Genomic DNA, 13,742 nt, shown 5'->3' on the forward strand with positions numbered 1-13,742 from the left:
TGCCTCAGTGTATTTCACTCAAACTCAGGCTTATAAAAATAGGCAAGCTGCATGAAACGCAAGGGGGAGAAAAGTCGAGAAAACAACTCTGAAAGAGCTGAGAGCTGCGACTAGAGGCTGTAATGAATCTAGGCAGTAACACTGCAGTGTGCCATATATTCTGCCATTCACTAGCATACCATGGGTGTGTCCTATTCATCATGTCCTTCTTGGAGGCAGAGCTCAGGCGCCAGTTGTCTGGAATTTCTGTGAAATGGCGTCAGTTGTAGAAATGTAGATGGTGGTGGACTTGTGAGCTTCTAAAATAAGTACGAAATTCTAACTTTTAGGCGTACGACACCTTCAAATTAGTCTCCCCCAAAGAACAAAAGCAGAATTTGGTATAACAGTGTGAATACTTGTTAGTGATTTTGTTTAAAAGAGATTTAAAGCACTTTCAAGGTCAACAGAAACTACCTATATGTAGTGAGGAAGATTTTTAACCTAGAATCACATTTTGGAGATAAGATAAAGAATGTTTCATAGGTGTGGTTTCCATCTGGTAATTAAATCTAATTTTGACACACTCTAAATGGAGATTTACTACACAAACAAAACCCCTTCAGCATAATCATATAACGTTGAGCTATGAATGAAACTGTTGCAAACTGTTGAATGCGGCAGGAAGTATTTGTCTAAAGCAGGAACCAACACCTGGAGTGGAATTAGAAGGTGGCCTGCCCCAACAGGACTCAGTCATTCTGTATCCAATCCGCTCCCACTGAGATTAGTCTGTTCTCTGGCTGAACTCAGCGCCCTGCGACCATCTCTCACAAGCCAACCAGCACCCCACCATAACACACACACACATCCTAACACCCCGTCAGAGGATTCAAAAGTGTCTGATCCAAACAACAATAATCTTGTAGGTGATAAAACATGTGGGGGCCAGGACAGAAGATGTTGATAGCCACATTCATCTCAGTGTTAACAGCCATTAATTTTGGTGGGCTCCATCAACACAAGCACAGCAAAAGGACGGGATACATTTTTTTCTGATGAAGTCACCACATCTGCAGTTATGAACACTGTTTCAAAGTCTATGTCTCCTTCTTTTTCTCCCTCTCTTTCCCTCGCATCCATATCAAGTTTTTCCATAATGCCAGGAAATACATGCAGTAAGAAGATCTATGGGAGCACGCATGTAAACAAACAATCAAGAGGCATGTGAGCGTGCAGTGTGACCCCCTCACTGACTGCTGAAGTCCACCTCAGCTCCCATGGGGTTTCAGGCAGCAGCTGAGTGTTCAGTGATGTCTGCAATTATCCCATGTCTAGACAATGTCTAGTGAAAGACAAGGAGATACACACTCTCCACAGGCTGCTCTCTACAGGAGAAAAGGCCCAGAACAGACCACAATGACTTTCAGTTAGTGGCATAGTTGTTAATGAAAAGGTTATGGCCAGACGAAAAACCAAAAAGAAAACTTTGTCTTGAACAGTTTTCCCCTTTTCTATATTTATATATATTATTATATATTAGGTCTATCGTGAATCAAAAAGAGAAAAAAAAAAATCAATTTCTTGTGGGTTTGTCCTTTAAACATCTACTCTATCGTGGGCTGAGACCTCACAAGATTTTCTAAAAACATATATGACATGGATCTAGTCCCCAAGAAGGTGAGCTGCAAACAAAACATTAGAAATGGGTAAAGAGTAGGAATAATGTCTTAAACAAGGAGACCAAAAGAGTCCTGGAATATAAAGTTTCACTATTTCAAAATATTACAAGTCAGCTGTGAATTTACTCTTCTAAAACATGTTTTTGACTGCTTTCTGTCAAAGAACAAAACATAGATCTAAGTTTTTACAGAAATTGCTGTTAAGATCTCACTTTGGAATGCAGCACCTCCTCCATATGAAACAATTATTCAAGTAAATAACAACTATAAAATGAAGCAGCAACACACAGAGTCTTAAGGCAGAGGTTCAAAGATATTATGGGCTGTGGTAAGAGAAAAGGCTATGAGCAGGTGTGGTGGGAAAGACCCATGGGCTTCAGGGGGAGAATAGATCAATAACTAATTTCAGTGCAGAGCTTCACTCGCACTGTTTTCCAATAAATGCTGGATGGAGAGTACTGGCTTAGCCCTCCCCCCGCTATCTCTGTTCCATCACCTTCTACAAGCAGAGATTGGAGTCTGTGGAAGAAGCTTGTTTTTGTCCGTGCTGTGCACATTTGCTGGATTGGGATTATGTCCCTGCTGTTTGTGTATAGCAAATATCTAATCCAACACAGCTATTTCTGTGTGTCCCATAAGCGCTCTCTCATCCGATCCACACATCCCGTGTCTGTATCTTTAATGTTTTTTTTTTTTTTTTGCCTCCTGCAACCCCCTCCCACCGTTCCTTATTCAACCCGGACAAGTGCTGAGGTTTTGTCAAGAGTATGCAGGCAGATTCAGTCGGACAGGAGAGTGAAGCGTGTGTCATGCAGCCCTGCTGCTGCTGCTGAGGCTCTTCTCCTCAGAGGCTGTGACCTAGATAACCAAGAGGAGCTCGAGCGCCTGCAAGCCTTGGAGCCACTCCAGCTTCGGCAATGTCAGGAAGGGGTTAGTTGTGTAACACAATGTCCTATTTAGTTGGCTTGTCATACACACGCACATAGAGACATGAATCCTAACCCATATGTACCCTATGGTGCTCCTATACCATCGTAGTATGCTTCCTCTAGTGCGGTTTTTCTGTTATTGAATCCTTGATGAACCGAATGGGTTTCGCACATGAGTAGGTGAGTGAGTGAAAATGCAGCCCCAACATTCATCAGGATTTAAGCATTAAGAATGCTTGGTAAAACTTTCTACTCCAGCAGTCACTACAGCCATAGTATGTCAGAGCATCTAAAGGCACACTCTTCCCGTTGTGCCGTAGCATTTAAATCCTGCCTCTGTATTTCAGCAACGACTCAGCTGAGGTTTGGTGTATGAGCACAACCACGAGGTAAATGCATGGCATCAATTTTTCAGGTAGCATCTGAATGTGGCACTCTTACCCAGAGCTGCACTGCCACTTCCTGGACAAATAAACACAACATGTTGAAAAATATGAAAAAGTACCCAATTCACACATATATAACAAATCAACAGCACAGTGCTGGTGAAACAGTTTTATTGTTCCACCTTCACATACACAAAATCCAAAACACACCAACAACACGTTTAAATAATAAAATATTGATGGACCCCACTCTGCTGGATCGACTTTAATGGGCTTCACTGTGAAAAACTAAATCTTTAACCCTCACATCTGAGCTTCTTTTGATGTGCAGGCGCGACACTGCCATCTGGTGGCTTTATTTCATACTGCAATTTTATTTATGCAGTGGTACTTCACACAATGAGATCCTAATGAAGAAAAGGCTGTCACAAACCAAAGACTAATTTGTACAAACAGAACTTTGCATCTCAAAGAAAACATACATACATTTGTCTGCAAATATGGCACAGGCAATAGAAAAATCAACAAAGGCCTCTTAGGTGTGTTAAACCTAGCTTAATTTATCGAGGAAATGTTTAGCATTTTACACAAATTGCAACAGGTACGTTTTTTCTTTCATTTCAGATTTTAGGTGGCAGAGAAACTCATCAGTTAATATTAGCGCTGGCTCTGCTGGGGCTTGAAGCAGCCCCAGCCTGGCTTTGGGGTGTATGTGTGTTCAGGAAGAAGAAAGTCTTTCAGTCTATCTGGTAGAGGCAAGGCTTTGACTCTATCTTCCAATGGCCAGGGTTGTAGGATGCTCCTTATGAATGCCCTACAAAGGCAACGCAGGGGAGGTGGGCTTGCTTCACGCTCTACTACACGGCTGTGCAGGTCTACCAGAGCCTGCGCATAAGGGTGAGAGTCCTGACCGGGCACAGGGAGCTTCAGTCTAGGAGGGAGATGCAGCGTGGGGACATTTACCCTCGCTAAGTCCAGCAACACCTCAGCTTGCTCTAAGAGCTCAGTGGCATGACTTTGATCAGAGCACTGCTGTAGGGCTGTCTGGAGTCGCTGGAAAAGGAGGCTGTAGCCCGACCAACAAGAGTCACTATGATAGGAGCAAACCAAAGAGGCTCCGCTCTGGATTAAGAGCACAGCTAGAGGGAAGAGCAGGTCGAAGTGCTCCAGGCTCGTCTGTGTCAGGGAGGGCTCGCCATCCTCATTCAGACAGCAGCTGGGGTCCACACCATGAGTCAGCAGTAGCTGTGTGGTTTTCAAACAGAAGTTACCGATCTCAGCAGCGTCCTCTGCACTGGCCTCCAGAGCCTCTTTTACCAGAAACACCAAGGAAGACTCAACCGTTTCCCCGTCTACAGTTGCAGCATTAACGTCAGCACCTTTAGAAAAAAAAACACCCAGAACCACATTTGTGCTCGATTCCAGAAGAGTTAAACACTGCATACATCAGACTATGTGTGCTTGAGATAGTGAAAATGAGATACTTAGCCAGCTTTTACACTGACTCTAGTTACTCAGCCCCTCTTGTTTACTTTTTTGTTTAACTTGTGACGCAAACTTTAGAAACTCCTCTACAACTTGAAAAATTTGTTCTCAGTGTTCACAAAGCTAATAATGAATCACAGTAAAGTAAGGACAGCTATTGATTAAAAAAAATATATATACTAGAATTAGCATCTCTTTTCTAGGTCTGAGTTTTTTTTCTCTTTTAATGTACAAAAACATGCTTTGGATGGTCATGATAGGACAGTAATCCTGAAATACTGAAAAACTATTTCCTCAAGTCTTCAAGTATTGGAATCGAAGTGGCTTTCTCATTACGCTTGATTAGAAAATATATAAATAAATAAAAGACAGAACAGTTTATAGAGAAATCCTCAGTAAAACCTGGATAAAGACTTCTGTGCAGGAGAAGTTCAGCCTCACTTTAGTTGTGTTGAAAAGAGTTTGTGTGTGTATTATGTTTTGTTCTGAATGTAGCGCTTTAGTTATGAGACCAAACACAAAATGAAGACAGTTTAGCATCAATACCTCTTTCAAGCAGAAGCTGGATGTTCTGTGTGTTGTGCACAGTGAGTCCATCGCTGCTTGCTAATGCATGGAGCAAAGGCGATTTCCCTTTATAGATGAGACAAAGCAATCATCTTTCAGAATGAATGAATGGACGGATATATGATTGAATCTTTTTTTGGTTAGTATTGCTGGTGCAGACTTACCATGCTTGTCCCTTGCATTCACATCTGTACCCATGTCCAGCAAAGTGAGCAAACAGGGCAGTCTCTCAGACTCCTCACTGGCAAGGTCCAAGGGACTGCTCTCATGAATCTACAAACATAGCGTGTAGTTCTTACTCATAATGATAAAGATCAGAGAGGACAGAATCGAGCGAGGAAAAAAAACAAAGACATTTGATTACTCACCCTGTCCCTTTTCTCAATGTCTGCTCCGTGCCCAACCAGCAGCCTCACCATGCATGGCCTGTTCCTCAGAACAGCTATGTGCAGAGGGTTGTAGTAGGACACTGGGTCTTGAAAATGGAAATAAATGTCCATGTCAATCAAAATGAGTTTTTATCAGAGAGATTAAATATATCTGACAAAGGAAGATTGCCTGTTTGTCTATAAGTGTCTATGCAAACTAAGCCTGAGTTACATTAGTTATATTCACAGTATATAAATACAGAAAAGCTGGTGGGAAATGGAGAACAAAACCAGAAGACATGGGCAACAGAGGCACAACATTAGACCATACCAAATATGAACTGAATAAGCATTTGCATCAGCACTGTGGCTGTTTGAGGGCTCATGGTCTATTTTTAAACACAAAAGGAAACTAGGCAAATACTAGAAAAAGTGGTGAAATAGGAGCCCTTTTGCATGCTATGTGGAAGCATTTGTCAGCGCTAACTTACTAGTAAGAGACATTCAAGAAATGTAAAAGATGAATGAAGCAGCCTCTGCAAGAATCCACTAATTATGTCCCTGGGGAGGCACATGTCTAAAACCACCAGAGGTCACCACTGCAGAGTTTAGCTGAGCCCTGACAGGTTTCATCCCAGCAGCAACACATATACCGTGTTCCACTGGATTTTGCTGTGGGGAGACTAATCCTTGACAACTTGCTCATTATACATATGCAGCTACTTGGGTAAACGTGGAAAATATCAGTCCTCTCACATTTCAAAGTGCAATCTGTCATTCAATGTTTACTATAAACTTGGGAGAGTAAACAGCTGTTTATGTGACCTCGAACACCACCACATATAAAAAGAGGGAGCAAGACGAATGTGTTATAATTAATTACCTTCCACTCAGTAAAAATACATTTTCCTTTGAAAAGAATTTCTTACAACTCACAAACCAATTTGTTCTAGGTTTTATAGTTGCCTTTCCCTTTGAAGCTCATGTGCAATGATGTCACTCTTTTAATGGAAATACACTAAGTGGTGAAGCCTAAAATAACATAAATTACATTTTAAAACACATCTTTAAGTTTTTGTTTGGCCTCCAGTCAAACCTCAACTTAGCCATTCAGGTCTAAGTTAAGATTCTATGGCATGTTTGGCATTAGAGACAAAAGCTGCTCCTATGTAATTATTTGAAATCTTACAAAAACACAACAGAACAAGGACTTGGAGCTTATAATACCAGCTGTATCTGTTAACAGATAAACTATGCATATGCTTGCTCTAACTCTTAGTTTTGACATTTCCAAATAGTGATAAATAGACCACACCCAATGTCATTCTTTTTCTTTTTTTATTGAATCAATAAGCAGTCGGTGTTAAAAAGACATTTCCCCACAGTAGTATCAATATACTAAACACAATCATGATTATATTAATTTCACTTTGGGATTAATAGAATATTATTTGATTCAATCCAATATGCCATCAGTTGTTTTCATTAATAAGTGCAGTTAATGCTGGAGTGGTTCTGTAATGTCATGTAAACAAAACTAGGCAATCCAAAACAATTACTCACCTTCAAAGTTTATATCAGCTCCATACTGCAGGAGGATTTTAGCTGCATACACCAGTCCCTGCTCTGCCACCTTAAACAGGGCATAGCTGATGCCTTCCAAAAACACTTCTGACTGAGACTCTCGCTCCAGAAGCTCCACTAAAGAGCTACACTGACCAGACTCATCTTCAGGAATTCTGACAAAAAAAATGGAAAATTTCATGCATCAACCACCCTGAAACGCCACAAGTGATTTAAAAGTATTTGTGCCATTTATCCTATTATGTTTTAATTATTGTGATTTAAGTTTTTTTGACAGTTTGGTGTTAGTTTGACTAACTCCAGTCTTATTGAACTTACAAAATGACCGAACACCTGCAACTTCAGCTTTACCTGTTCTCGTTACTGTCCTTTCCTTCCTCCAGTCCAATAACACGCATGACAGCATTTACCAGCGGCTGATACTCATAAATGATCCTTCGAAACCCATGAAGGAAAGGCATGGCTCCTCCGCTCACAACACTCGTATTTTAGTACCTACAAAAGGGGGAAAATGCATTGAAGATGCGCCACGAAGAATGAATGCGACTCGTATCACGGACTTCATTATTATTGATATCTTCGGAGCGCTGCTGGCAAATGTGTTTTTAAAACTGGGTGGTTTCAAATGTAAACTCTTTGTAGCATGTGTTACATTTTAAATAGTCTACTTACATATTTTTTCTCACACAGTAAGGTTAATTTTTAATAGCACTATTATTTGGCTAACTGGTTTACGACATCTTTACGTTACCTTCAATAGAAATAAAAATTGAAACCTTATGCCAAACACATCTACTGCAACAGTCAATGTTAGCATCAGTGGCTAAATGGTTCCCTCATTTACATGCCACCTCTATCCATAAATATGGGTGAAAAAACTTTAAGAGTAGGAGAAAAATATAATATATCAGCACGTACTCACGCCAGTCGTATTATTCAAAACAGGAAGTTGCCACCCTTACGCCTTTATCAGTCCGACTTTGATATAATTCCCATTTCAACCACGAAGCTAACAAAGGTTCCTTGTCGGCCTGTTAAAAAAAATCCTGCAAACAAGCCATGTTATGGTGTTTTTCATGTTTCTAAAGAAGCATATACGCTGAATTAGCATTTTAAAAGTCAAACTGACATACAGTCACAGCAACATGGATTAAACAGGGCTATTAGTTGTGAGTTGGTTGGATTCTGCTGCCGACCCTGGGGCTATTTCAGAGATATCTCAAATCTATTAGCGAATTCAAGTACAGACGGTAGGATGTCAAAAGTGACAATACATTTAGAAACGTGTAGGTTTTAGGATACGTAGCTACATCTAGTGTAAACAGAGAAAATATGTCAAGCAAAATTAATATTAATATTTTCTGTCAGTAAGTTGCGTTAATTTTTTCTTTCTGTATAATACAATTGACAAAAAAGGAAGAAAAAAAGAACTGTAAAAAATACAAATGAAAATGAATGAAAGAAATTTTAAAAATAATATATATGGCCATTTAGAATGGTATGTTTTATATTGCTGCATTGCTTTTTTTTCATTCTCTCATTTATATTTTTCCAACAACACTCTGTAAGCCTTTTATTCTGTTTTTGAAAGCAAATTGTTTTCCATTCACTTTTGATATTAGCTCTTCAACAGTCCTTAACATCTTTGTTTTAAAATAATGCGTCAATTGTTTTCAATGGGCGACAGCTCTCGAGTGTAATCCAGCCTGTTTAGAATATAGACCACTTTACTGTCGAACTATGTGAACAAGTAATTTGTGGATGAAGCTACAGTCATGGTCAGTCACAATGGCTTATTTATAGAATCACTATAGAATCATGTCTGTTTGTATTCAGTACAGTCATTTAGTATTGGTTTTCAGACTTATTTCTTGCATTTGGAGATTTTTACAGCTTCTTTAAATCTTTGAACAATATAATACACTTCTACCCTCAACAATTGTGTTTTGAGAAAACATTCTGAAATAGTTGATTTGCCAATTTGCCAAAAAATTGGAAAACTGTTCAATTTCATCATCTCAATATCACAAGTTCATTTCAAGTGTTCATGTACTTTTCATACAAGATATGTACATAAGGAAAAAACAGAAACAAAGATAGAATAAAACAGCCACGACACCCCACTCACACCCAAGTCCCCAAACACACAAGCATACAAATCGGCTCTCGCACAGACACAAACATGTACGCATGGACTTATAGGCGTATGGGTGGAATGGTACATGCAGAAACGCTGCCATAACCATCGATTACAGTCTCTGGAAAATGAACAAATAAATAAAATACTAACACTGGAAGTATGGTTTAAAGTAAGAACAGGATAAATACATTATTCTAAAAACAGTAGGAATAAATAATAACTATAACTCCATAAAAATTAAACAATACTTAATCATCATGAAGGCTGTTCCTTTGATGAGAAAGTATGGGTTGATATATTTTGTTAGTTGGCCCTGATAACGTTCATTTTCCCATCATTACAATCAGTGGGATCGCCTGAAGGGCAGCTACTGGCTTTGTGAGAGTTGGTTAAGGTCTTATCTATGCCTACAGAAGTCAGTTAGTAAATGTCTGCGCTCGAGCACAGACATTTACTAAAATGTGAGCAGAAAATAGACCTGCACATGCATTCATATCTTGACTTAATGTCATTGATCATCCCCAACTATCATTTTTGTCTTATACAATCTCTGTGATCCATTTGTAATAACCCTAATAGCAGTCAATTTTCCAATGTACTAATTTCATTCAAAGATCAAATCATTGATTAGATTTTATTGAGTTTACTTTGCCTCCAATAGATATCTCTTTTATCCATATGGCACATTAGTGCAGCACAGCAACTTTTGGATTTTTCTTTTTCCTTTTTTACAACTACTTTACTATACGGGTAGCATCTGGTTTCTAACATTCGCCTTTGTCCTGCTGAAAACAAAACAAACCCCTGTGGTGTCTGAGTTTGGTGACAGATGGCTTGTTTTGAAAACCACAGAGGAGGGCTCTCTTACAAGATGTCATTTTTAAAATGAGTGAGTCTTATTCTAAAAGTAAGCCATGTTAATGACATTCATGACAAGACGTGGATTCTAATGCAGCATATGTTGCTGCTGACACTCTGCTATGTATCTAGGGATGCAAATGTCCTGCTGGGAAAGACAGTTTTTTGTTAAAGTGACATATCCTCGTTAGGACTTACAGACTTATTTTACTTGAATGTGTATTGGTGCATTGTGGGACAACTGAGAATATACATAAAAGCCTTTAAACTGAATTATCTTTTGTGATGAAAACCTCTCATATACAGATACAGCCATTTAGAGTGGTAGCTGTGTCAGGCTATTTGCTTTCCAGCTAATTCTCTTCAATGACTATGACTGAAACTGGCTGGAAATTGCTTGACCTAAGACTGGTCAAGTCAACTATCTTTTCACTATAACACTACAATTTACAATACTATAATCAAGAAGCTCCATTTAGCATCAACAGAGTGTGAAAACTATAGCTTATGCTCAGAAATGAGTCAGTATGCCTCCATTACCAGAGTATTTGAAAGTGAACTGTGCTGTATCGATGCTCAGTCTTTAGGTGGCAGCATTGCAACGCTGGCATCCAGACTAAAGTCTGGAATCTGTAGAGCACTGCTGTTATTATGCAACACATGCATCAGTAAATATTTTTACATGTGCATGAGAGCAAACATAACCCATCATGTAAATGTGGACATGGGCTGTATCTCAAACAAACAGAACTGGGGGAATCTATTTGGCCCACTGAGAGCTCCTCCTCTGGAGTGGAAAACAGTATCCAGTAGTTTTAAAATAAGTATGATTAATTCTAATTTGGTCACTTTCAAGACAATTACAGTTTTTAGGCCCAACTAACCCAATCAATAAAGCATTGTTCCTTGAACGATTGGCAGTTTGTGTGTAACCTCTCTGAAGTCTCTTTTGCTGTTTTCCAGGCGCAATTAATTTAGCCACGATTTTCAAACCGTGTAGTCATGAATAATCTACATAACCTTTCCTTTGACAAAACCGCAGGTGACAAGTACTTGAGTCTTTGTGCACATACTTTTCAGGGTTCCCTGGTGAAGCAGACAATCTCTTTTCCACTGTCACCACAGCAGCACACAGTTTCTTGTTAGATGACAGGAAGAGCAGGTGGTCCAGCACTGGACCATAAAAAAGAAATGTGTATTTCAACTGTAGAGCCTCCTCTGAGGTCTCAGGCTCAGCTTTGAGGCAGGTTCTTTAGGAAGTTTTACAGACCTTGATGTTGCTCCATGTGTCTATGTTGTTCACAAAGCACTGTATGTCACGTCCCCACGGGCATCAAAACAAAGGCTTTGAAACTGCTCTTGCAAAATTGTCAAAGCCACAGTATTAAAACTCCTGACCCGGTTTTGTGTTTTCACTTCTCTTTTTTTCTTTGGCCATAAATTACGCCTACAATCTGTCTCACACAACTAATATGAATTTTAAAAACTCATAAATGTTTCACTTTCAGAGGGTAATGCTGCCTCCCTCAATATTGTAGGTGACCCCATCGCGAGGATGATAGTTATTAAGGAGTAATGGTGGTAGTCAGGAATAGGGTTTTGTCAAAAATATCACCCTTTGTATTGTTTGTCCTTATCTTGACATCTAATTTTTAGCTGGATTGAAGAGATGGATTCAAAGAGGGAAAAGAGAGGGAAGATAACTACAGTTCCATTCCAATACCCCATACCAGTAAATTGGCTCTATATTAAATTTTGGCCTCATCTATCAATACAAAGAACAGTATCGAAATTACTTTGTTGCCCACAAATCGTTGGCAACAAATTGAGGCTCTCCTGTAACAAGGCCATCATTTATCTGGTTCACATTTCCTTCTGAGGTGAAAGGAAGCAGAACACAATAAGACTTTTATTTGTTCCGCGGGTGATAGATGTGACCCCCCTCGAACCTTTGATTATGAGATTACCACAAGTAGAAAAAGAATCTATTAAACATTTTGACCTGTTGGTTCCCTTCGGATTCCCTGGCTTTTCATCAAGTAACGCTGGGAGCTGGAGGCGAGGGGAGTCTCCTAAAGCCAAGGAGATTTACATAGCTAAAGTACTCTGGGCTATGCAAAGCAGCGTAATTTGTCCCAGGAGGGTGATGCATAAAGGGAAAGGTAATCAGCGTGAATACGAAGAGCTTTTAGGCAAACACAAAACTCTTCTGTTCCTGAAAAAGCTGCACGCTCTGAGGTGAAAGGTGATAGGATACCAGCGGTGAAGGTGAACCTGAAGCTGGTCAAATGATAATAGAGTGGCAAAGCATTGTGGTTTTTGGTTCCCTCAGTGACGTACCATGAGCTGGAATTATCAGTCCAGCAGGTCTGGAATCTCCTTTTGTGCTGGCTGCGTATTGCAAAGTGAAGATTGTGGATGGAAATTATCAGCCCTTTTAAAGGTCAGAGGAAGTTAAGCACACCCAAAGTAGACGGTGACACATTCCAGGTGATAAGAAATAACTGTGTGTGTAAAAAAGAATGAGGAGAGTTCACCTTGTTCCATTTATGCTATCGTGATAGCTCAGCTGTCACTCAAATATAATGGCACATTTGCAGTTAACCCAAGTGCGACTATAGGAAATTCTTTGCACGGACAAACCCACTTTGAGGCAAATGTGGAATGTAATGAAGTATAACTCTGATACAGTGGTCATTATAGCCAAAACATCTGTCTTTAAAGAATTTAAAGTAATCAAAATCCATCTATATAAATTGAAGAGGGGGTGGGAGCTGTAATTATAGTCAACACAGCAATTACTTACTTCATTTAACCAGCTACAACTGTGTATATCACAATTAGGAGGTTATTCAGCAACATATTATCATGTTTAAAGTGCACATGGCTTTGCATATAGTATATAGCGTAACTTAATGATATACATGACACTATGTTTCTAGTTTGACCTTTCCTTCATCTATTGAATATATGTAGCATGATTGGTATTCACACTTTGGTGTTTGCACAGATTAAACATACAATGTATGTTGGCCAATCGGAAGGTGAGTGGTTCTATCCCCAGCTTCCTTGGACACATGTTGAATCGCTCCATTGGCCAAGGCACTAAAACCCCATTGCCTCCAATGCGTCTATCAGTGTGTAAATGTGAGATAGAAAAAAAAGCACTCTATTGGCTGTAGTACTGCACAGACTAATAAGTGCTGTTTGAATGTGTGTGTATGGGTGAATGTGGCTCATAGTGTAAAAGCGCTTTGAGTGGTCAACCAGAAAAGAAAAGCGCCATATGAATAAATTCCATTTACCATTTATCTACTTCAAATAATCATCCTTCTTTTGTTATATTTTAGGTTATTTTCCTTCTTTTATCACCGGGCACTGACATTGCCTACGGTGGAGTTTGGTAAGAAAATGACAGGTCAAACCATTTGGGACTAGTGACTTACAGCACTATATGCTATAGGAAGGTCACTCTTTGCCTTTCCTTTGGGCATCATTCTTGAAAATAGAGTGACGGCCCCAGAGAGGCTGATAAGTAAACACAGTTTTTAATGGGCTGTGGATTGCTGGTGGTAATCTGTGCTGGCTGGCAGTGGGCAAGGCACAGAGGGCAACAGGGCACTCTGCAGGGGTTATTATTAATGCTATCATTGATCAGATAGGCCTGAGTAGGAGAATGAAAGGCCATGATGAATTTGGGCACCCTGTCCACCAAGTGTGGGGAGGACAAGCTACTGAAACTGGTTAAGGTTATGGATGAAAGA

General features: G+C 39.7%; 1 protein-coding gene across 3 annotated transcripts; it reads right to left on the reverse strand.

Annotated features, from left to right (window-relative positions):
* Nucleotides 1–3,128: 3,128 nt before the first annotated feature.
* Nucleotides 3,129–7,979, reverse strand: asb6 (ankyrin repeat and SOCS box containing 6). 3 transcript variants are annotated; one of them, XM_072388348.1, is made up of 7 exons: nucleotides 7,903–7,979; nucleotides 7,332–7,475; nucleotides 6,960–7,135; nucleotides 5,397–5,503; nucleotides 5,193–5,301; nucleotides 5,008–5,094; nucleotides 3,129–4,355 (listed from the first exon to the last, which is right to left on the reverse strand). In XM_072388348.1, the coding sequence occupies exons 2-7, from the start codon at nucleotides 7,439–7,441 to the stop codon at nucleotides 3,634–3,636; spliced, it is 1,311 nt and encodes a 436-aa protein (XP_072244449.1). In that variant the 5' UTR covers nucleotides 7,442–7,475; nucleotides 7,903–7,979; the 3' UTR covers nucleotides 3,129–3,633. The 3 variants fall into 3 exon arrangements, with proteins under 3 accessions (XP_072244449.1, XP_072244450.1, XP_072244451.1); XM_072388349.1 differs by having other exon boundaries at nucleotides 7,899–7,935; XM_072388350.1 differs by lacking the exon at nucleotides 7,903–7,979 and adding an exon at nucleotides 7,757–7,870.
* Between the last annotated feature and the right edge of the window lie 5,763 nt (nucleotides 7,980–13,742).

The sequence above is a fragment of the Leuresthes tenuis genome, unplaced genomic scaffold (assembly GCF_036924035.1).
Source record: "Leuresthes tenuis unplaced genomic scaffold, fLeuTen1.0.hap1 SCAF_6, whole genome shotgun sequence".
Lineage (NCBI taxonomy): Eukaryota > Metazoa > Chordata > Actinopteri > Atheriniformes > Atherinopsidae > Leuresthes > Leuresthes tenuis.

Excerpts from the sequence above, each read along its gene's own strand:
- asb6 (XM_072388348.1), bottom strand. The coding sequence starts at position 7,441 with ATGCCTTTCCTTCATGGGTTTCGAAGGATCATTTATGAGTATCAGCCG. Across the intron at positions 5,302-5,396 it reads ACATTGAGAAAAGGGACAGG|ATTCATGAGAGCAGTCCCTT; the intron begins GTGAGTAATCAA and ends CTATGTTTGTAG. Across the intron at positions 5,095-5,192 it reads GAATGCAAGGGACAAGCATG|GGAAATCGCCTTTGCTCCAT; the intron begins GTAAGTCTGCAC and ends TCATCTATAAAG.